The 25,051-nt window shown below is 34.8% G+C and overlaps 2 protein-coding genes across 3 annotated transcripts in view; one reads left to right on the top strand and one right to left on the bottom strand.

Moving 5' to 3' along the window:
* Positions 1-51: 51 nt before the first annotated feature.
* LOC122357619 (macrophage colony-stimulating factor 1 receptor) lies at positions 52-22,241 on the top strand. The gene is made up of 21 exons (XM_043257049.1): positions 52-186; positions 4,513-4,794; positions 4,869-5,156; positions 6,478-6,614; positions 6,902-7,064; positions 7,649-7,850; positions 7,929-8,044; positions 8,836-8,947; positions 9,855-10,045; positions 10,128-10,219; positions 12,193-12,319; positions 12,533-12,637; positions 13,442-13,552; positions 13,694-13,847; positions 14,489-14,571; positions 15,571-15,683; positions 15,775-15,897; positions 16,176-16,287; positions 17,132-17,231; positions 18,378-18,486; positions 19,372-22,241. The coding sequence occupies exons 1-21, from the start codon at positions 138-140 to the stop codon at positions 19,528-19,530; spliced, it is 2,928 nt and encodes a 975-aa protein (XP_043112984.1). The 5' UTR covers positions 52-137; the 3' UTR covers positions 19,531-22,241.
* Positions 21,824-25,051, bottom strand: part of hmgxb3 (HMG box domain containing 3) — a 15,473-nt gene continuing 12,245 nt past the window's right edge. For both annotated transcript variants that reach the window (XM_043257041.1, XM_043257042.1), the window contains exons 19-22: positions 24,242-24,361; positions 23,958-24,167; positions 22,748-23,244; positions 21,824-22,121 (exon numbers count right to left, since the gene is read on the bottom strand). In XM_043257041.1, the coding sequence (XP_043112976.1) occupies positions 22,762-23,244; positions 23,958-24,167; positions 24,242-24,361 (813 nt within the window). In that variant the 3' untranslated portion in view covers positions 21,824-22,121; positions 22,748-22,761. The remainder of the gene's footprint in view (positions 22,122-22,747; positions 23,245-23,957; positions 24,168-24,241; positions 24,362-25,051) is intronic.

The following is a 25,051-nucleotide window of genomic DNA, read 5'->3' as shown; positions in this document are numbered from 1 at the left end:
TTTCTTCGGTCAGCTGATCAGCTGTCATATCCTGTCAGACAGAAATGAGAAGTGGGTGTTGATGGACCAAAGGACCGGTCCTTACTGCCTCTGAGACGCTGAAGACCCATGATCTCTTGAACAGGAGCCGCTCGGAGATGTTCACGCTCCTGTTCTTCAGTGGAGTCCTGTTCACTCAAGCTCAGGGTAAGAAAATCAAAACCTTCATGACCTTAACTAATGTTTTTTTAAAAGTTAGGAGTGCTGTCGAATGATTAATTGCATCCAAAAAAAAAAAGGTTTTGTTTACAGAATATATGTATGTGTACATTAATATATATATATAAATACATACAGTATATATTTTGAAAATATTTACATGTATATACATTTATATATTTATATTCGTATATATACATATGTTTAGCATTTAAACATTATTAAAGCATTTTATGGAACATTCTTATCGATTTAACATTTTATGTGCATTTATATAACAACATTCTGGAACGTCAGTTTTACTAAATATTTATACACAATTTTATAATATTTTATGTTTACATTTTATACTTTTATTTAATATTTAAAATAAGTTATTTTAAGTAAAATAAAAATAATGTTATAATAAACGTTCTCAGAACATTTAAAAAAAAACTATTTTTTTTATATAAATAAAATGAGTAGAACATAAGAAACGTTTTTTCAATGTTTAAATAATATAAAAACATTTATTGGACATTTTAATGTTTTAAAAACATTTCAAAACAATGTTCCTACACAATGTTCGAAATATATAATCAAATTTATGTTCAATGCATTCCCATGAAGCATTAAAAAAAACAATATTTTGAAAGTTCTCTGAAAATATTTTTCTTTGTGAATATTGCTTTTAAAAGTTAAAACTAAGATGATGCTGAGATGTAAAGCTCCTTTAAATCTGCAAAACTCAAAAAGTTGAGAAAAATCAAGTGTATTTCTTGCTTGTTTTCATATGGATGTGAAACGCTTCTGTTTGTTTCTCAGTGGGTTCAGAGGCAGAACTGACTTGTTGATTTTTTTGCCCCAAAAGTTCAGATATTGAACTGTACAGCGATAACATGATGATGATATTAATTAATATTGAATTGTTGTTCAATATCCTTTTTTATATCTGAACGATGGAGACCTGAGGAGAGTTTTTACTGAGCTTTTTATGTGCAGTATAGATGTGAGAGTCCAGCTATACTGTTCATAACTCAGTTTGGGGGAGTTTTGTAAGTTCTCGAAATAGTCTTATTCGGAAAACAGAGAATAAAAGCAGTGTCCTTCCTCAATATATCTGGCAAATATTAAATCAAGTATTCTTAAATTAAGATTTACTTGAGATATATAAAATATATATATATATATATATAATATTATATATATATATTTATATTAATATTAATTGATTAGACACTTAATTTTTTTCCATTTTTCTGACCCTGTTGGCAGATATTTATTCTTGCTTTATAGTAAAGTTCTAATTCTGTGGCATTTTGCTTCTCAAGTAAATGCATCTTATATATTTACACTACAAAACAAGACAAATAAAGAGTACAGATGCTAATTCTCTGATAAAATTTTTCTTTTTTTCAGGCTACTGTATGTTTATGTTTAGCTATTTCACTTTAATAGGAAAAAAATTTAAATTAAAAATAAATAAAATAAAACAATAAATAAATAAATATTCGGTTGGAGGCTCTGGCTTCTGAACTCTTCGAAAATATCCGTTTTTACAGTCTACTCAACTGGTTGGGAGTTTGTAGATTGTAAATTGATTAATTAATTGATGTTAAAGTCTCAGCTTGTTAAAAAGAGTGAGGTGGAGGAAACGTCTTAGTGATTTCAGTTTGTTTTTTAGATAGGAAAGAAGAAGTGAGAGGAGGATCGATTGCTCAATGAAGATCACTGACTCCACATCTTCTCTCATGACACACACACACACACACACACACACACACACACACACACACACACACACACAGACTATATGTTCACATTCAGGATTTTTTATTAGTTTGAAACAGTGACGAACCCTCACCGTTTCGTTTTCATCCTCTGTGATCTAAGATGTGTATAAGTCCTTAAAACAGATTTGGAGAACAGCATTCTATCACTTGTTCACCAGTGGATCCTCTGCAGTGGATGGGTGCCGTCAGAATGAGAGTCCAAACAGCTGATGAAAACATAAATTAATGACAAAAAAAACCCCCTGAAAAGCTGCACATTTTTAGTAAGTCTAAAAATTAACTTCTGGCTAAAACATGACTCCATAATTCATAACGAGGCTTCAATGAAAAAGTCCATTTCCTTTTGTCCTTTCACATCAAAATCCTGTAAACTGTGCTTAATCTGTGCAGATTTCACCCCTGATTCAGATAACATGCAGCTTTGGACTCTCATTTTGACGGCACCCATTCATTCATCAGCAAGTGACGTGCTAAATCTCAGCTCAAGCCAGTTCACCTTTATTTATAGCACTTTTATAATACAGATTGTTTAAATGCGGCTTCACAGAAATGCTCAGGCAAATAACAATATTGCAAAACCCAGCGATAATGAAATGACCGAGCTTTACAGAAAACAACATCAGCATGCATCAATATTCAGATCCATGCATGACTTCTGTGGAAACCCAGAGGGATTGGGCCTTGGTGTGGTTCAAGCGGTTTGTCATGGAGGTGGATCTCTGAGGAGATTCAGGACCTATTTTGTGAAACCGCTGAATGTCTGAGGTGATGAGAGGTCCAGAAAGTGTTCAAAATGTCACTATTGCGAGTCAGAAAACATCCATTGTTGCGAAACGATGAAATAAATTCATTTAAAAATGTTTTTACTGAATTTATATCTTGTTTCAAAGATTTAAGTAGAGAAAAAATTATGTTCTCTCTTATAAGGCATATGGAAAAACATCTTATTACTATTACTACTGTATCATATTTGTGACACTAATGTTCAAAGCCCCTAAACGCCGTCGTCTTTTTAGCAAGTAAAAGGTTTAATTGTTACACCGTGTGCGCGCTAGATGCGACAACCAATCAAATCAATCAGTCAAATTTCTCAGCCAATCAGAAGAGCGCGTGGGCGGGCTCTCTCTGTAAGCGTTTAACATTAAGTTTGTAATTTAATTAGTAAATATTAAAGGTTTTTAACATCATTAAATGTACATACCGAGCGAATGGTAACATCTCTGCTGAGTTATCGCAGTGAGCTCATTTTTAACAGACTTATCTTTGCTTTCGTCTATTTTCAAGATCTGAGGTAGGCTAAACCGTTGTTTTCATTATGGCTACAAGAAAGGTCGCACAAAAATACGTTTAAACTCACATTAGACACGTTTAACTAACACTGTCACGTATAACGTTAGTTTATATGTTGTTGTTCCGTCGCAAAAAAAAGAGAAACCGTTTCTAAATTGTACATTTGGCGTGTAGGACACAAACGTTTATAAAGCGAGTTTATAAAAAAATCTCAAACGTCCTAATTGAACTGCGGCCTAATCCTGGTTTAGGCTTAATCCTGTCTGTGAAACTGGGCCTAAATGTTTTGATTATCAAACTATCCATTTAAATATCATCTTTCTGAGACGTTATTTATGTAATTTTACACAAGTATCTGCTACGCTGTAAAAAAAAAAAAAAAAAAAAAAAAAAGTAAAACGTTATTTTAAAGTATAATGCAGAGTAATTATCTAGTTAAGTACTTAAGTACTTGAAACAAAACGAACAGTTTGTACCTGGAGTTTGTAATGATGTAAATGTCTACTAATGTAACCAGACTTGTAATTATTAATGTAAGTACACCAACATAAGCTAATTAAAATTAAGAGTATCAAGATGGTACTTAAGTGTACTATATGTGTATCTATACCGTACACCTTTTCCAGCTGCACCTTGCTTTGATTTACAGTAACCCACAGGTATAAAGCTTAAACGCATGTAATGCCTTTCTAATTACAAGAGTATTACACATAAGCTATCAAGTATCAAGAACGTGCTTAAGTGTAACAGTAGCTGTTACATCTAAATAATTACAGACCGTAAGTGCAGGCTGTTTCATAACTTAATTACATTTACATAAGTACATTTTGTTTCATGTAAGTACAACGGCTACTACGAAGTACCTAACTGGGTAATTACTCTGTATCACCAAACCTTAAACTAAATTGTTGCTGACATTTCTGTTTATTCTAAAAACACAATGCAACATTGTGTAAATACTACTAATAAAAATTAAACAGGTCCATAAAGTGCCATATTTTTAAAATAACTTTTTGTCCATATAAATGTCAGCATCTGCACTAAATTGCATATTCTTGCTTGGTTTGAGCAGTTTTTTCCTCCATACTGTTGCTATATCAGACTATAATGAGTCCTAATGGAAAACAATCCATCACATATGATACAAAACATAAAACACATATGCAAACTTTTGTTTTTGTTTTCTCTTCGATTAAAAAAAACAAACCGATGTAAGGCTTTGCAGGTTAGTTTTCCCATCTGTGTTTTGCAGGTTGGTCTGAGCCAAGGATCAGACTGAAATCCGGAGCTCCGGTGGGTGAGGATGTGATTCTTGACTCTGGTTCTCTTCTTCATCTGATCTGTGAAGGCGACGGCCCGGTCACATGGCTTCCCCGACTGGCCAAACACAAGAAGTTCATCTCCAAGGAGGTGGGAAAGGTTCGTAGTTTCCACGTGGGAAAAGCCTCGGCAGAATTTACAGGAACGTACAAGTGCATCTATACGAACAGAAATGATTCAAACGGGTCATCTTCGGTTCATGTGTTTGTCAGAGGTGAGTGAGTTCTTCTGAGCTAAATGTAAATGCACGAACGAGATCTTGAAGAAGCTGATCTGTGTTGGTTGCAGACGAACAAACTCTCTTCGTCTCACCGAGTACGTCTCTGCGTTACGTGCGGAAAGAAGGTGAAGATCTGACGCTGCCGTGTCTTCTGACCGACCCCGGCGCCACGCACTTCAGCTTCCGCATGGATAACGGCTCAGCGGTGCCCTATGGCATGAACGTCACCTTTGACCCTCAAAAGGGCGTCCTGATTCGCAACGTTCAGCCTGGATTTAACGCCGACTACGTTTGCAGCGCTAGAATCAGAGGGGCTGAGAAAGTGTCGAAGATATTCTCCATTAACGTCATTCAACGTGAGTTTCGTTGAAACCCCAAAATTGTTTCGTTTGGATCGAAGAATAAAAGCTCCGGACTGAAAGATTTTAGAATTTAGCGATTTCACGAAGTGAAACGAAGACGAATTTCAAACAGCTGAAATCACAAAATTACTAAATGTTTATTATTTTGCAAGAATTTTGAAGGAATGATGTGCAGCAGGGTTTGCCAAACTGGAGTTGATGAAAGCAAAAATGCTAAAATATTACTAAAAAACAACATAATAATAATTAATACAACTTTAAATAAATAATTTAAAATAAAAAAAAACATGAGACAAATATAAAGTAAAAAATACACAGGTGAATAATGTAAGCCATATGTTGTTTAATGATTAAAATATTAATTTAAAATATTTGAAGCATTTTAGAAAGAAAAAAAAAAAATAAAATAAATAAATATATATATATATATATATATATATATATATATATATATATATATATATATATATATATATATATATATATATATATATAAATTCAGCACATTGACTATAAATGTCTACATTTAAGGTATCAAATTTTTGGAGATTAAAATGTCAAAATTTGTCTGAAATAATGTAACATTGTCTTATATTGTCAATATTTATGTAAAAATTCTAACATTATGCTAATTTACTTAGATACTTAAATATTTAAAACGATAATGAAGCATATAAAGTTTGATTTGATATCTTACTGACAAAAATAGGCAAAACCTAGGATAGAAGAAAATGTAAAAAATGTAAAATTACAACTAATTAGTAATTCATCTTTTAATGTGTCATCAATTGATTTGCCTGATAAATATGTTAATCTTTTAGTGGTACATTTAGTAAATTAGGAAAAATGTGTGCTATTTATTTTATTAAAGTTCGGTATTTGATTTAGAAAAAAAACAAATTCATTTAAACAGAAAACTACAAATTTAACAACAATTTTAATCAATATCACACTTGGCTACATTTAAATATAAAATATGAATATATACATTTTATGCATATTTATATGTGTATTTATTACATATATAATTAATATTAAATGTAATAATATTATTAAACAAGTAAATATTAATCAAAACTATAGCAAGATATTAAATCAGTTGACGAAAAATTCAGATTTTAATAATAAAAATAAATTGAAACACTTTGGAATTCAAAAGGAATTATAATATATATATATATATATATATATATATATATATATATATGCCTATACGTATATGAACAACATTTACTGCATCAACTGTAACAAGATATTTAAGTAAAAGCTACTCATTTAATAACTCGTTTAAATATCTATACTTTTTTAAATTCAGGATTGCGTTTTCCACCGTACGTGTTTCTGAAGAGGAGTGAGTATGTCAAACTGGTGGGAGAGAGATTTAAGATCAGCTGCACCACTAACAACCCCAACTTTTACTACAACGTCACATGGACGCACTCCTCTAGAAAGGTACAACTGTGTCAAATTGCCACAAGAAATGTTTTATTGAGCAGAAAATCAGCGTATCAGAATGATTTCTGAAAGATCATGTGACACTGAAGACTAGAGTAATGATGCTGAAAATTCAGTTTTGGTCACAGGAATAAATTACATTTTATAATATATCCACACGGAAAAGTATAAGACTTTAAATAGAAATAATATTGCACAATATTACTATTTTTATTGTATTTTTGCATCAAATAAATGCAGCCTTGTTGAGCAGAAGACGCTTGTATTTCTCGGTTCATTCCCAGCTGCCCCGAGCAGAAGAGAAATCGACGATGGAAGGGGATCGTCTGGCCATCGAGAGCATCCTGATCATCCCGGCTCTTCAGCTGTCTGACTCGGGAAACATAACCTGCACGGGTCAGAACGAGGCCGGAGCCAACAGCTCCAGCACACAGCTGCTGGTCGTGGGTGAGACACGCTGTTAACTGAGAGAGATTGGTTTATTTAAATACATTTTTAGTGCATTATACTTTAAAGTGCCCCTATTACGGGTAATGAAAGTTCATATTGAGTCCCACACAGGTTGACATGCATCCAAGATAAAAAAATCTGCATTAATTTTTACCTAATTTGCCTAATGATATATTTTTCATAAGCCCTCCTTTGCGCGACGCTAATCTGCTGGTCGATTGTATCATGCTTTGTGTATAGCGTTACCGGGGAAACTATTTTACTGCTCCAAAAACGGCCCCTAGTGGCAAAGAATGAATTTGTATTTTTCTTAATCAGACCAACGTGCCAAGATCAACAAGTGGGCGGGGCAATATACTAATGTTTCATGTTGACGTCAACCTCAAACAGCTTGGGACTCATTTTAAAAACGACTCGTTTCAGCGATTCAGAGTCGACTTTTAAAACTTTGCGGGATGCTTTTGTTCACTTAGAGCCGTGTTATTCACTGCACGGATGGCATTTTCAAAAATCCATAATGGGGCACTTTAATTGTTGTAATCTATTTCTATTAACACTCTTAAAACCTTGATTTGTGACAGACGAGCCGTATATTCGACTCTCCCCGAAGCTCTCGTCTAAGCTCACTCACCGCGGCCTGTCCATCGAGGTGAACGAAGGAGAAGATGTGGATCTCAGGGTCCTGATCGAAGCGTATCCACCGCTGATCTCACACCAGTGGGTCACTCCGACATCCCACAATGCCTCACTCCCAGAGAACAGGTTTTACAGTTATAACGACAGGTCAGTCTAAAACTCACGGGCCAGGTTGACATATTCATGGTATATTTTGAGCTCACTGTGAGGGTTGTGACTCTATAGGTATGAGGCGCTGTTGTTCCTCAAGAGACTGAACTTCCAGGAAACCGGACGCTACACGCTCAACGTCTACAGCAGCAAGAAAAATGCCTCCATTACTTTTGATATTAAAATGTACAGTAAGTACAGTTCCAAATTATTTAGACTACATATACATTTCCCGTTGACGTGTTTTATGAGCGGACTTTGAGCCGTAGTGGAAAACTGCACACCATATATATAATGCCTATTTTCGGCTCGTATTTTCAGCCATTTTTCTCTTTTTGTCGAAAACCAAAATATCGAAAATGACATTTGCTGTTATTTTTTTATTTCTTTTTTGCAGATTAAACATAAGGTTAAGCTTTACCAACAGCACACTCAGGCACTTCAGTTGTAAAAAGCATATACGTTAAATAAACCTTTACATTAACATAAAAAGTTGTATATGTTTATATTAATGCACTTATTATAATATGACAGACTTTTTATCTTATGTATTTTTACATTATCAATGTTTGTTTATTTTATATTTATTTTATATTGCGTATATTCCAGATGAATGTAAAGAAAACTTAAGTAACATTGAAAGTACGGTTAATATTATTCAGTGTACCTGAGATAAGTGTATTTTGAGTCTTTTGTGCATACATTATATGGAAAATAAACATGGACAATTATCTTCGGAGTAAGAGTTATATATTTTATATAACTTTGCACAGATAAGGTTAACGCAAGTTAATATTTTAGTTGTTTATTTTGTCTTTTTTACTTCTATTGCACATTTTGCGATGCAAAAAGAAAATTTGAGGAACGGAAAATTTAGAGGAAATCAATGCTGCTGATAGAGCTAAACTTTCTGAACCCAGAACCTGTAAAGAAATCAAGTGACATCTCCTTCTGAAACATTAACGCTGATGTTGTTTGACAGCGAAACCTGTAGCGACGGTGAGATGGGAGAACGTCACCACTCTGTCATGCAGGTCTTATGGATATCCAGCTCCCAGCATCCTCTGGTACCAGTGCACAGGAATCAGAACCACGTATGTCATTAAATCTGACACCGACAGCCTGTTACGAGCTCAAAAAAAACATGAAAAAGTCAAAACCCAGTTTACTTTTGAAATTGTATCTGAGACTCTTTTCACTATTCAGTCAGATATTTCTGTGAGAAATTCAGAAATATAATCAATTTCACTTCTCTAATCAGATGCATCTTTATTTCCTCTTTAAAGAACCTTTAACCTATTTTTATCATATTTTAAATAATGATTTATTATTTTTTAGGAGGATTAGTCATTTTAAGCAGACAAAAAAAGTACCTCAAAGACACAGATGCTGTGCAGTACTTAAGGGAAAACCACTTTTATTGAAAATAGGCTCATTCTCTAAGAGTTTAACAGTTAAGTTTTAAAGTTTTAAACCTGTAAGCACTTTTAGCATAGCTTAGCATAGATAATTGAATCTGATTAGACCAGAAGAATCTTGTTTAATTTCAAAATTTTTCCAATTGAAAACTTCGAATGAAAAGTTGAAGTTTTCTAGGCTGATATGATGTAAATATAGAAGAGAGAAGTTTTAATATCTAACTCTGTGGTCATTTTTAAACGCAATGCTAATGGTCTAATTGGATTCAATGATCAATGCTAAGCTATCACCAGACCCGGAGATCGACTTAATGGATTATATATATTATTACTGTTTTTTCTTAGTGACTGTGTGAATGAAACCTTCAATATATTTTTATATTTATAAGCTGCTTGTGATGGGCTTTGGTTCATCATCTGACTTTCTCTTCACCACCTTAACATGTTTCAAACAGACACAGTTAAAAAGATTTGCATCTCAAAATGAATCAGAAACAAATATTGGATTTTTTGGCAGCTGTAATGCAGAACAGCATAATTAGTATTATTAGCATATTTAAGTTGTGTTTTCTGTGTCCACCAGCTGTCCAGAAAACTCCACAGGTCTTCAGCCCGTCCAGACGCAGACGCTGGCGTTTCACAAGGATCCGTATGGGGCGGTGGGTGTGGAGAGCGTCCTGACCGTGGGGCCGTCCAACCAGAGGATGACCGTGGTGTGTGTGGCCTTCAATCAGGTGGGACAGGGCAGCGACACCTTCGCCATGGACGTCTCTGGTAAGTGCTTCAGACGCTTCTTTTAACAAACCCAAGCTGGTCTCCCCGGCGTATTGATCATGTGAGTGTGCTTTTGTCTCAGATCAGCTCTTCACCAGCGCTATGTGTGGGTCTATAGTGGCCATGGTGGTTCTAGCGCTGCTGCTCATCTTCATGATCTACAAGTACAAACAGGTGAGAAGGTCACAGCTGCTTACAAACTCAGATCTGGTTGATCAGCCAAGACTTCTTTACATATCAATATTCAGTTTAATCATTTAAATCATTTTGCTGTTTTTTTTTTTGTGTTTTTTTTGAAGGATGCATCATAAATTTTCTTTATTAGTATTGAGGTGGTTCCATCAAGAACATTTAACATTCATACAATCGATGGGAAAAGGTTATTTAGAATTTTTTAAATCTTCTTTACAGAATTCTGTGGTCTAAAACAACATTTGAAGCTAAACACAGACATTTAAACAGACAGACCAATCAATGAAACCTGCTATAATTACTCTACTTTTAAAGCATAAATACAGTTTTTAACAATTGGTCTACATAATATTCAAATATGCAGTTTATAGGGAACATATATCAGACAGTTACAGCATAAAATACTATTTAAACCTATTAACATTTTACATTTACCCATTTTCTCTCACAATTCAAATTTTTCTATCAAACGCAACTTTATAAATAGCATTTTGGATTTTAACTCAACAATAGTGAGTCTGTCCATTCGGAGTGTAATATTCGGAGAATAAAGTCAGAATTTTAGAATATTAACTCCAATTTACCTTTTTTTATTCTATGGTCTCCATAGACTGTCACTTTCTGCTACCAAATAGGCTCCGCCCACAAGAAACTTATTTAGTAAACACCATGAACACTAAATTGGTCTATAGCATTAATATAAATGTTCTATTCCACAGAAGATCTTTAATTGTGGAAAAAGGTTGATCTTCACACTGAAAAATTCTTTGAGGAACCAAAAATGGTTCTTAAATCAAAAAACACCCTTTTATTTTTAAAAACATATAAATCTCAGTTCCTTATCAGCTCAGTTCATAAGGGATGAAATTGAGTTCTGCCTTTTATTTTAATTTATATTTCTCTGTAGTATAATAGTAAAAAAAAGTATTTTTTTTAACCCAACCAAGCTGTTATGAGGAAAGGAGAAGTGCTGAATAAGCTCCTCCAATGAGAACACACAATCATTAATTAAGCACTAATTGAGCACTAATTGAGCAATCATCACAGCTGTAGAGGAGCCTTTAAAGTGTTTGTCTGCACACAGAGACTCAGATCACAGCAGGCTCATTGAGTTGTTGTTTTTTTTCATCTTTAAACCCTTAATTTCACATTCTCAAAATGTGTATTTAGCACTTTTCTACAGAAAAGAAAATGTCAGTGGCTGTCAAGCTCTAAAAATGATCAGAGTGAGTTAGTCACCTGCTCCATCTATGATATTTTCAAAAGAAAATAGATGGTGAAAATAAAACATGACCAAGTGTTCTAACAAGTAATGCATATGATTCATCTTTGTGACATACATATATATATATATATGTATGTGTGTGTATTTATTAATTCCAAGTGTTCTGAAGAAAAATGATCGCCATAAATGAGGAACCGACTGAAATGAAACAATTTGACCTTCTATTCATCACTGCCCAAATCCCCGAATCTCATGCAATCATTTCCTTCTCAAGTTAAAGTTATATCTACGTCATAATACACGTTGTTTCAAAGCAGCTCTACAGAAAGTCTTTTTATTAGTCACAGATTTTAAAGTAAATGTTATGTTTTATTTAAACATTTTATTTATTTTGAATGTAAAAAATATAATGTCATTTAAAAATTGTTTGCTTAAATGTATTTTTAACACGCAGTATCTCATATGACTTACACTACTGCATATCATATCTTTCACATTCCACGTCTAAATGATCTTGATATATGAGGAACAGACCATTTTCACTTCGACTCCTTGGGCATTACAGCTTCTCAAATAAGAGATTTAAGTGAAATGTGTATGCATATCACAATACATAAAAACAGCTTTACATAAAACAGCTCGTGTATTTTTTTTAATACTCAAAATAAACCATCTCTGATATATGTGTGTAAAAGCAGCAGACTGAACTCTAGTTTGTGTCTTTCGGCAGAAACCCAGATACGAGATCCGCTGGAAAATCATTGAAGCCACAAATGGAAACAACTACACCTTCATTGATCCCACACAACTGCCATACAGTGAGAAATGGGAGTTTCCCCGAGACAAGCTAAAGCTAGGTTTGTGCCGATACTTCACATACGATAGATTTCTGAATCATGAGCGTCAGTTTATTTAACACCATTAACCTGAACTGACTTGGTTTTGAGATTGACTGGTAGATATATATGTTTATATAATAGACGATTATGCACTTTAAGGTACTTCTTGAGAGAAGCAGCCTGTGAGTTTGTAATGCAGTCACTGATGGAGTCTGGTGGTTGTATGTGCAGGAAAGACTCTCGGAGCAGGGGCTTTTGGGAAGGTGGTGGAGGCCACAGCATACGGCCTGGGCACAGAGGACAATGTGACACGTGTAGCTGTCAAAATGCTGAAAGGTCAGAATACATGACTAGTACAAAGAGAAAACCTTGTTTTTGGAATGTTCTCTTTTTTTAATCAAGAATAATTTTCTCTGTTATGTGAGCATTAAAGAAACTTCTGTTCTATCATTTAAAGTTAGAAGAATGTTTTTGTTTACATAATACACGTGTATGTTCTGTGTACATTTATTATGTATAAATACACGCAATACTGTATATACTTTGAAAATATGTATATGTATTTATATACATGCACTTTCTATTATATATAAATATATTTTAGTATACAAACATATTTTTCATAAATCTAAATGTGCATGTGTGTGTATATATATATATATATATATATATATATATATATGTGTGTGTGTGTGTGTGTGTGTGTGTGTGTGTGTGTGTGTGTGTGTGTGTGTGTGTATATACATTTAAATTACATTTTAAGAATTTTCTCTCTAAACATTGAGAACATCTCAAATATATTTACATCTCAAATGTTCTGTAAACATTATTTGAAGAATATTTAGTTCCAACATTCGAACAACCTTACAAGATGTTTCTTGTTAGCTGGGATAGTGGCTTCCAAGAAATAAACAGGAAAATAACAGCTTGCAAAATTCATCAGTTATGAGACAAATTTAATTTCAGCTGTACAATAGTGTCCTTATTCAGATCAGTCCAGTAAATACAGTTAACCATCAGAAATGAGATTAAGCATCAGAAAATGAAAATGTCACTTTGTTCTTTTGATCTTTCTCTGAGAAAAATATTTTACAAAACCAGTAAGTGGGTGAATTGTGTTGTGTTGCATGCTGGGAGCAGCCAGCGCTCATCCTGACGAGCGAGAGGCTCTGATGTCTGAGCTGAAGATCCTCAGTCATCTCGGGCAGCACAAGAACATTGTGAACTTGCTGGGCGCCTGCACACACGGCGGTAAGACCTTCCTCCAGCTTTTTAGTCTCAATCTAAGCCACTTTCTACCTTCCTTACCTTAGTAAAAGCTTAAACTGCTCGTGGCTGGATTTTACTGCAGGAAGTGCTTAATTTTGGTCATTTTTTTCGGCTCGTTTTCAGGTCCTGTGCTGGTGATCACAGAATACTGTTGTCATGGCGATCTTCTGAACTTCCTGCGTTGCAAAGCTGAGAACTTTTTGAACTTAGTCGTGATGATTCCGAATCCGACGATGGATTATAAGAACGTCAACACTGAACGAATGTTTCTCAGAAGGTCAGTTTAACAAACATTTACTGTATAGCCCAAAACTCAGGAGTCTTTGCTGGGAAGGCGGGGAAATTTTGTGAGGCTTAGTGGATTCAGTTTTCCGTTGTCGCGAATGTAAAAAGCACAGTGTCAAACTTGAACCTGTTGCTAAATCCGTGTTTCATCCTCACGAGAAGTTCCCGATAACATGACTCTATATTAAAGTGTTACTCCACCCTGAAACGAACATTTTCTCATTAATCACCAAACCGGTAAAAGCTTAATTTGTCTTTGAAACACTATTTCAAATATTTAAAATGAAAACCAGGAGGCTTGTGACCGTCCCGAGTAATGAACGCTGTCAAGGTCCAGAAAAGTCTGAAAGAAATCGTCAGGATAGTCCATCTGCCATCTGGTTGGACTGTTTTTATCACAGATATCTTACATTGTTTTCACGGGTTTTGGACCATCATGGGCGTAAGTGATAAATGACTAATGAAAGTCATTTTCATTTTGGGGTGACCCTTTAAAATGAACGGATTTGGCAGCAAAATTTCACAAAACTCCGGAAAATGTGACCACGACTTTTAAGTTTATGCTTAACTGTAAACCTGCAAAATACGAAAAGTGCGTGTTTTAGTTATTAATGTTTGTTTTACCTGTGACAGTGACAGTGGGATCTCCAGTACTTGCTCTGATAGTTACCTGGCCATGAGACCAGCCTCTTCCAGACCCATAAACTCAGCTCAGAGTGAGTCACAGTCTACTTCCCTCACAAAACCACACGCTACAAAATTCCTCAAACCTGCAATATATGAAAATCATATTTTGCTCGGAAACATATTACGTTACAGACGTGGAAAGAGTTGGTTATTACAGTTGACTAAAACTAAAAACTATTGTAAAACATTTTACTAAATATATTAGTGAGGGCCAGCTTGATCTACTAAAATTGGCAGCGTTTTACTAATAACAAAAATAAAAGAGATTAAATAAAATACAGATTATGAGAACGATGTCATAACAGAATATTTAGTAAATCAGAAGTCTCAAAAAATGTATATTTAATTTTGTGTAAGAGTTTATTCTCATATTGCTAGACTTTATTTGCACAGTTATGATTTGTATTAAATATTATTACTGTAATTAAACAATGCTATAACATTATTCGCTTTATTTTGACTTTATACCCAAAATTGATCAAGTGTAATCACGTAGGCCTATAATAAGGCAGACTTAATTCTCATTATTTAGAATTTATTCTCATAATTCTCATAATTCTTTACAAAAATCAAGTTTAATGAGATGTAAGACTTCATGCTCAAAAAAAATACTCTGATCCTAGTAATGTGATTAAGCTCATAATCGCAGCAGGCATAATCATATCAACATGGTGGTGCTGATTTTAATCTAAATATATAGGCACATAAACACCTTAATCACATTATTGCCACTCTGAGCAAGGTGTGCAATAAAAATCATCATCATCATCATAATGTGATTAAGTCCTCACTCTGACTTGTGTGCATGTAACAAAAGTGCTTGTCATCTTAGATTTTTCTTTTTTCTTTAAAAAATCACTGTAGTATGATATAACTGAGCTCAAAGTAAAATCAAATGTATAAAATACAACCTAATAAAATGTCACAACATTACAAAATGTAACTAAAAAAAGCTAAATTAAAACGAAACCATACAAAAAACCTACAGTAGTAGGTGAGCGGTGCTGAAATCTGTTGTTCTTGCGCAGGTTCTTCTCTGGACTGTGAGCAGGCGGAGGATTCGTGGCCTCTGGACATGGACGACTTGCTCAGATTCTCCTATCAGGTGGCGCAGGGACTCGACTTCCTCACCGCTAAAAATGTGAGTCTCTAAAATAAGCAGCCTTCGTCTGAAACAATGAGATCGCCTTTATTCAAAAGTGAACTGGGGGCTTTTTTTTTTTTCTCGGCAGTGCATCCACAGAGACGTGGCGGCCAGAAACGTCCTCCTCACCAACAGCCGAGTGGCCAAGATCTGTGATTTCGGCCTGGCGCGAGACATCATGAACGACTCCAACTACGTGGTCAAAGGAAACGTGAGCGAGACACTCGACGAACACACACTCGGCTAACACTGCCCGTCACGCGTTACGTTATGTTCAAAACATTCAGTTTGTGAAGGGATTTCTTGGTTGTTCTTTGGGAAAAAGTTGGTTTCATTGCTTGTTTACTGGAAAGTTCCAATAAGATGGTAAAACGCTTTTGTGCTAATGTTTTAACATTCTAAAAATGTTGTTAACGTTACTGGAAGAGAATTTGTTCAATTTTGAGAAATATATACAGTGTGTGTGTGTGTGTGTGTGTGTGTGTGTAGGCGCGTCTTCCAGTGAAGTGGATGGCTCCAGAGAGTATTTTCGACTGTGTTTATACGGTTCAGAGTGACGTCTGGTCTTACGGGATCCTGCTGTGGGAGATTTTCTCATTGGGTGAGACTGAAAGCCTCAATTTGACCCGCATCACTTTTTAAGTTGTTGTAAATGCTGGTTGAGCTGTTTTTTCCCAGAGATTTCTATCATGATGCAATATTCTTGAGCTGTTTCACCCATTCATTGTACGGCTGAAGGCCGCTGGGCAAAAACTAAAATGACATTCACATTACATTTTTTCTTATTCAGGCACATTTACACAGCATTGATGAACATTTTAGTTTAGTACATATTAGTTAACACATGTTCATTTTGCTGGGAATCAAATGTGAAACACTTTGGCCGTTTACAGAAGAAGTGATAATGAACATACTTTTTCTGTTTAAAATATATATCTTAACAATACTTTCAATACTATTAAAATACAAATAAAATAAAAAAAAGTGGTAAAATAACATTTTTATACAAATATAAAAATGTAAACACATGCTTGTATATATGAAAAATATACTGTTTATATATTATATATAAAATTTATATATATATATATATATATATATATATATATATATATATATATATATATGATAAATAGTACATGTACATATAGTGTGTAAAGAAATTATTTTATTCTGAATGCGATCAATCGTTTGACAGCACTACTTTTTATATTATAATTAAAGAAAAATCTTTTTATTGAAACTTTTTTTATTATTATTTATTTATTTTGTAATTACACTGAATACAACTAAGGTTAATTTGACTTTAACAAAAAAAGTATTAAAAAAATAAAAGTTTTATTTAAATATGAAATCATTTTCTAGTTTCACTGAACCCTAAGTTCTGGTTTGTCTCTGTAATGCATGATTTTGTCCGCTTGGAGTAAATGCGTGTGTTTCTGCAGGTAAGAGCCCGTATCCCAACATACTGGTGGACTCCAAGTTTTATAAGATGATCAAATGTGGCTATCAGATGTCCAGACCTGACTTTGCACCTCCAGAGATGTGAGTGTCACACACACATAATCAATCTTTCACAATTCAGAGTCCACATAACTGTGAAACAGCACAAATGCAAGCGTAAAATAGACGTCACGATGTCAGCCATCTTCATGCTCTTTTTCACACACTTTTGAGATTCTATTCTAGATTGTATCATTATTTACATTTATATTTTTTTTGGAATATTTAGAATATTTTTTTGTTTTTCATACGTGTTGAAATTATAATCATTTAATCAGATTATAGAAATAATTCTTATTTTTAGAAATGTTTTTGTTTTAGTTTTTTAATATTTATGTACAGTTTTATATTATGTCAAATATTTTATTATTATTATTATTTTATTTATTATTAAAATTATCAGTAGTAAATAGTAGTCGTTTTTTGACATTTTTTAAATACTTTTTTATGGCTGTATAGTTGTTTTTATATTTTAATATAACAGTTAAACTAAATGATTAATTTTAATCATTTTAATTTGTCACCAGAAATTTGTCCACTGGCAAAGGCATTCATATTTGTCCCAAAAACTAAATTCAAGCATTCAAGCAGGAACTTTTAGATGAAACCTTTTTAAAAATCAGTAGTTGTAGTTTGTCCAAATCTTCGATCGGTGTGTAGCGCGTAGCTTTATTCTCCTAACGACAAGTATGAAGCTTTCCAGAGACTCGGCGCTAAACAAATCAAACAAATAGACAAATAAAAGCAGAAAAACAGCACGAGATAATGAGCGGCTGAGGTTGTTCCATGCTGATTCAGATCCAGGCGTTCTGCTGCTTTTTTAGTTGTTCTGCTCAGATCTTTAGTTCTGCGTGTTAAACACATGATCTGACGGCTAGGCCCTGATTTTCCACACATTTCATGCTCAGGGTCACAGAGTAAAGATTCATAAACCAGCGCTATTTAACCCCCGGCCGTTCCGCTATTGGTTTAAAAATACTGACTTTTACATATTATTCAAGTTTCTGATCGAACATCATAACTAGGAGCTTCAGTGCTTTAAAACAACTAATAAAAGAGTGGATCTGAACCATGGCGATAAAAGTATTTGAATTATTTTTATAACTATTTTTTGTTTTATCTTAGTATCATTAGATAAATTAGCTTCATTACAGATGAGCATTGTTTTAATGAAATCCTCTGATGAAGGTACAACATCATGAAGACGTGCTGGAACCTGGAGGCTGCTGAGAGACCCACCTTCAGTAAGATCAGTCAGCTGATCGAGAGGATGCTGGGAGACGCAGAAGATCAGCAGGTACATCACACAGGAAGTAGAGGAATAACCAAATGCAGTAAACAGTTTGTGCTACAAACCACTGCGTATTATTACTTCTTTTTTTTTTTGTTTTGGTTAATAAACAATATGATAACTGAATAACTGGAAGTGAATGACACTGGAGGCCACACACATCTAAGACGCACAGCGTAATCTGAAGCAGTACACCTACACACATTTTGTAGTTAGTTTTTTTGCTTTTTATTTAGCATTTCACATTTCATTTTTATATTTTGCTTTTTAATTTAACATTTCAGTTTTGCATTAAGCGCTTTTCATTTCGCATCTGCATTGAAATGTTTTTGCCATTTTTCGTGCTCCATTTTGATCTAACTATGCATTTCAGTTTGGTTTCTTATGTCATGATTTAGCGTTCTTATTTGCATTTCAATTTTAATTTTGCATTGTGTATTTTTCGTTTTGCATTTCAATTTTACATTTCCAGTTTTATATGCAGCATTTTTCTTTTTGCATTTGCATTTTAATTTTCTATTTGCCATTTTTCATTTTGCATGCTGTATTTTGATTTCATACCTTATAATTTTGCATTCTGATTTGTGCTTTTTTTTTTATTTTTGCATTTTAATATTCACATTTTAAATGATCCATTTTAAATTGTTATCAAAAACGCTTTTGTAGGCAACGTATTATAGTCTGGTCAGATGAGAGGTTAAAAATGGAGATTGATATCATTTTAAGTGCACTGCATTGTGGGATACGGTGTGTCACACAGTGTGCATGCTATACTTTTTGAGAAATATCGTTGGTCGCGATTGGTGTGATTAGTTCAAGTGACTATGTTTTATTTTGAACGCAGCGAGTAATGAGTAATGAACGAGTCATGTTCGTGAATTATTTCCACAGGATACGCAGTACCAAAATCTCCAGTCCGATGAACGCGATGACCAACAACGAGAGTCATGTGACCCTGTAAAGCACGAAGAAGAGTCGTTTGAGACGTCATGTGACCAGGAAGAAGAGGATCAGCCGCTCATGAAACCCAACAACTACCAGTTCTGCTGAGGCCTTAACTAGCTAAAGCTGGATCTTCGAACGTCGGCAACCGTTGCACAACCTGTCCACAAACACGTGAACCGCGATCCGACACCGGTTTCACACGCTCTGCTTCTGTAGTTCTGCTCGCTTGAAATCTGGTAAACAGCGTCGAACTCGTCCGTAGAGTTGAAGCGCGTTGGATTCGACCGGTTTCACTTCTCAGCCGAGCCCGAAACCTCTAGATCTGGGATTTGTTTGTCGTCCGATGTCTTTATTTGTTACGGGACTTCTCTGTTGCCAAAGTTGAAAAGCAGCTTGTTCAGCGTTTTAAACGCAGATGCTGCATGTTCCACTTCCACTTTATACTTGATCTGCGTGTCAGTCATGTTTCTTCCTTTTAAAAACCCTGAAAGTGACCACAGACACGCTTAACCGTTTTTGTGCAGCTAAATAACTAGAAGCCAATGGTACAGGTAGCCTCGCCTATTCAAAGATACAAGGCCACATTCTTATATTAAAAATAGTGTATACACCAACAACAGTATGCTATAACATCACATTTAGCATTTTATTTTTTTGCTAATTTTATTTATTTTTTTGCATTTTATTTTTTTATTTCAATTGTAATAATTTTGCGTTACTTTTTTATTTTAGTTTTCATTTCATTTATTTATTTTTTTGCATTTTAATTCATTTTTTTTTCTTTTGTTAATTTTCAGTTAATTTGCATTACGGTCTCACATTTTCATTTAGTTTTAATATTTTAGTTTTAATTTTAATTGTGCATTTTTTTCATTTTAATTCAGTTTTTTTTGCTTTTTTAACTTTATTTTTCCCCATTTAATTTATTTAGCATTTTTAGTTTTTTTTATTTTGCCTTTTTTTATTCTAATTTTGAAGTCAATGTCTCACATAACTCACCTGTAAGCATGGTTTGACGTGGCCGCAGGTAATCAGCCCGGGTCAGAGGGCAGACGTGTCTCCTGCTCTAGTTCTTGGTCAATCTTTGTAGGCAAACACGGTATTTTATTGCTTCCTGCAGTGATTACGCTCGTTTGGAGCGATAGCATGAGGTCAGCGCAGGTTTGGAGGACAGATTCACGTCTCCAACGGGTGAAATATTGACATGCTGTTGGCGCAATAATGTTTCGGCAGATCGCCGTCTTGTTTCTTCAGATAACTGGGGGGTCAAAGGTTAAATGCGTTCTCGTTTATCACCGAAGCCTTAGGAATAGTAAAGAAAACAATGGCTGACGACGCAGAAAGCATTTCAGGAAGTTAAAACTAAACATTTGCTTTTCCTTTTCTGTAAAGAGAAAGGTAGACGGTTTCGATTCAGTTTCATACGCATATATGCACTTGATTATTTAGATGTGCAGCAGACGTCTAAATGAATTTGGTAAGCTGCACGTGATCAAAGTCAAACTCTTTTTATGTAGTCTCTTTTTAAGTGTTTACTTAACTGTCAAATGAAGCACCAAAACTGCCAGAGTAACTTTACGTTGCTTAAAATGTCTGATTAAGTTGAAACATATGCCACACAGTATTTAGCTATTTCATTTTGAAAGCTAATTTCACATTTTGCATTTTCAGTTCATTTCGAATCTTAATTTGCAATTTAATTTTGTAATTCAATGTAAGATTTAGCTTTTTAAACCTTTATTTGCCATTTAATTTCACATTTTGCTTTTTCTTTTAATTTTTAAACCTTCAGATGCAATTTAATTTTACTATTTGATTTCGTTTTTTCTTTTGCTTTTTCAAACATTTAACTCAAACCCGTTTTTCTGTAGTTTACTAACAGTTTGAAATAGATAAATTGTTTTGTCGAAGTTCATCTGAACTCTCAAATGAAGAACTTGCTAAAAATGTGGTTAATCTGAGGTTTTATTTCTCAAAGCACAAACTGCCATGTTTATACGTTTATATTATTATCCTTATTTACATTTCTTACGCAACAGTGTTTTATGGATTAAAGTTCAGTTATGAGAGATGTATTGATCATAATGACGTCTTTTCTGTGAGTTCTCATGAGTCTTATCGTAATGAGTTTTGCACCTTTGATATCTACGCATCTGTAAATTTTAGTTTTACTGCAGAACTTGCTACTGAAAACTACTAATAAACCACAGAAGTGTAACGTGAGCTTGTTTTATCAGTGAAAATACAGTTTATTGGGAGCGTTTCTGAGGTCAAGTCAAGCACAAACTCATATTTGAGCGCATGATGCGTTACGAAACAGATCTCTCAGAATTAATACTCAAACGTGTTCCTGTGCATTAAAAAAGCCATCAAAATTTGAAATGAAAAATAAATACTGTCAGTTTTCCAGTTCGTTTTTACTTTTCTGTGACCGATAAAATGCTTCTTATTCACAATCATAAACACGTCAGAATAAGATATAATGCCAGAGTCACACAAAGCGTTTTAAATACTTTTTTTTCACACCAGTGAATGTGTGCCATATTTAAGGTCTTCTGAAATCATACAACAGACACTGAAAAACGCTGCATAAAAATGTTTAAAATCATTTGGGTCAATAAATGACAACGGTTTATTTTTCCATGAAGTATTTCCATCATCTGAAGTGCTTTCAGGATCTTGTCTCCACATCATCTCTAAAAAAATAAAATAAAATGTAAAATGTGAAACAAAATAAAATAAAAATATTGAATGGAATAAAAATAAAGTGATTAAAAACAAAATTAAATACAAATAATAAAATAAAAATAAATAAAAATATCAAATGAATTAAAATATGTATCTACTGTACAGTCATGGTCAGAATTATTGGACCCTTGGCTGCATCAGGACAGAAACAAAACGAACCAAACTTCGAATTCGACACAAAAATAGGTGACTGAGCAATAATGGTTGTCTGGTTCTTCCAGTCCTCTGGCCTGAACCTTGCAGAACTGAAAAGGAGAAGCCGTGAATCTGAAGGTTCTGGAGAGGTTCTAGATGACCTTTTAGCAGATGTTCAAACTCATCGGCAAACGCAGGTTGCAAACAATACTGGATAAAAGCCTGCCAATAACTGTGGCCAAAAAACATTAGAGAAAAACATTTATTCCATAAAATGCAAAAAAGTTTTGCATCGATGAAAGGTTCGATTTTTGAATGAAAGATCGAATGCATAAACGATGCAGATTTCGCGCACGTCCACCAAGGGTGCCAATACTTTTGGCCACGACTTCGATCGTTTTCATTTTTGTATTCTAAAAAGTGGAGTAAAGCTGCTCACAGCGGATCCCTGAGTCAGAAGAGCATGACCTCCTCGAACACGACTCCGTCCGAGTGTTTGTCCGGCCCTCCGTCCGCGGCGTCCTCCGCCGGCTCCGAGTTGATCTGGGCGACCCCCAGCCTGTAGAGGGCGTCTCTGATCATCACCACCTCGCCCGGCTGACAGACGCTCAGCACCTCGGCGATCTGCTGGTTCACGATGTCCCTGCTGCTCAGGAAGTCCAGCAGGCGGTTGTAGAGGTAGTAATACGCGGCGTTCTCGAACACGAGAGCCGGGCTGCCGTCACGTTCGCAGATCTCCGCCGCGGCGCCGGCGTACGGCTCCAGCTCTTTGCAGAGGCTGATGGCGTGGTGGGCGTCGTGGGGGGCGTCCGCTCCGTCGGGTCGCACCGTCCAGCGAGAGGTGGATTTGGTGAGAGGGTGCAGGTGAGGGTTGGACTCGGTCGATGTCAGATCTAAACTGTACGGCTGGTCCTGGAGCTCCGAGCACGAGACGTACTGAATAAAGGGGCGGGGATCGAGATGATTGACAGGTGTCAGTCACGTGTTTTCAAGTATGTGTACTGAGAAGGTTATATGGCACGAGCTGTGTAACTTTTTAGAAGGAATATTTTCACAACAGTTTTTTTTAAATAAAAAAAACTTCAAATGAAATAGGAAAAAACTATAATAGGTTCTTACAAAATGTAAAAAAGCAGTGTAGAAATTCTTAGAAAGGAAATTTTCTTTTGAATGACAAACAGTATAAACAGAAAATAAAAATGGAAAATTATTTTAATGTTATTAAGACAATTAATTTTATTGTTATCATTACTGAATATTATTTATAATAATTATTGTGATTTTATAATTTATTAAAAGTATATATAATGTATTTTTTTATACTAATTGCTTTTTATAGTTGTATTTTAATTTTATTTTTTGTAATTCAGTTTTTTTATTTTCCATATAATTTTCTTAATCCTTTATTACTTTTTTATTTAGTTCCTTAATTTTTTTATGTATTACTAATTTAGTTTTGGTTACGGTTTATTTCATATATTTATATTTTGCATTAAAACTCATTACATTTTTTCCATATTTATTTCAAGCTTTTTTGTTTTACTTCAATAACCCCGATATTGTTTATAATAATGTTTCTGTTACTCTAGCAGTAGTAAAAGCATGCAAATGCGACAGAAGCATTGCGACAGATGTCGATCTGTTCTCACCTGAGGTGGTGTTGTAGGGTCGGAGAAACATCCCTGATTCTTGCCCCACATCTGAGAGGCCAGGTCAGGATACAACACGTCGGCGCAGAGCGCCACCTTCTGGGCACAATCTGCCACGTACACGGGCGGCCAGAAGCGGGATGAGAGCAGCAGGTCCAGGTGATCTCGGGCGCTCTCTCTGCGCACGATGTACTTGGAGCCGCAGACGACCTGCTCGGATCAGACACACATGAGCTCTGAAGGTCACGGGACCGGGGTAGATCTGTGCGTGGTGCGTCAGGTACCTGATGAGGACACACTTTGCTGATCCGTCCGGCGGTCTGGTGCGCGCCGGGCCGCCGCGCCGTCCACAGGCCGCTCTGTGTGTGTGAATACAGCAGGGACACAGACGCCAGCAGCTCGTCCTGTCAGACCACAAGAACAGGAACCAATACGTCCTTGAGTTGTTCAAAACATTTAGGAATTTCACCATTGACTTCCATAGAATTTTTTCAAGTCAATGGTGACCAAAAGCAGACCGGTTACAAACTTTCTTCAAAATATCTCATTCCTTAACACTACGGGAAGATCTTTCTCGATGTCTGGAAATGGCCTGAGTGCGGAGGAGAGAGTGTGAAGATTTGTGTTACTAATATTTCATATCAGTGATGTTATCGCTGAACGGATCTGAATAATCACCTCACTGTGTTTTGTATTTTTGTGAATGTTCCCCTGAAGCTATTTCTCGTTTGTTTTAGTTCTGCCAAAACATACCCAGCATTTTTGGAATAATGTTTCATTGCTGATGAAATTTAGAAACATTTTCCTCACCTTATAAACGTGGTTTTGGCTTGGTTTTATTATACATTTTTATTTTATTTGCATGTGCATTTCACATTCATGAATGCAAAGGGCAAAACTCTTTTTGTAGTGCTTGAAAAAGAGATTAATATGAATATAGATTAGCGCTGTCACACGATTAATCCAAAATAAACGTTTCTGTTTACAGAATATGTTTGTGTACTGTGTATATTTAATATGTATATATAAATACAAACATGCAATATATATATGCGTGCACGTGTGTGTGTGTATATATATATATATATATATAT

Source organism: Puntigrus tetrazona, chromosome 14 (assembly GCF_018831695.1).
Source record: "Puntigrus tetrazona isolate hp1 chromosome 14, ASM1883169v1, whole genome shotgun sequence".
Lineage (NCBI taxonomy): Eukaryota > Metazoa > Chordata > Actinopteri > Cypriniformes > Cyprinidae > Puntigrus > Puntigrus tetrazona.
This window is presented reverse-complemented; position numbering and strand designations above follow the sequence as displayed.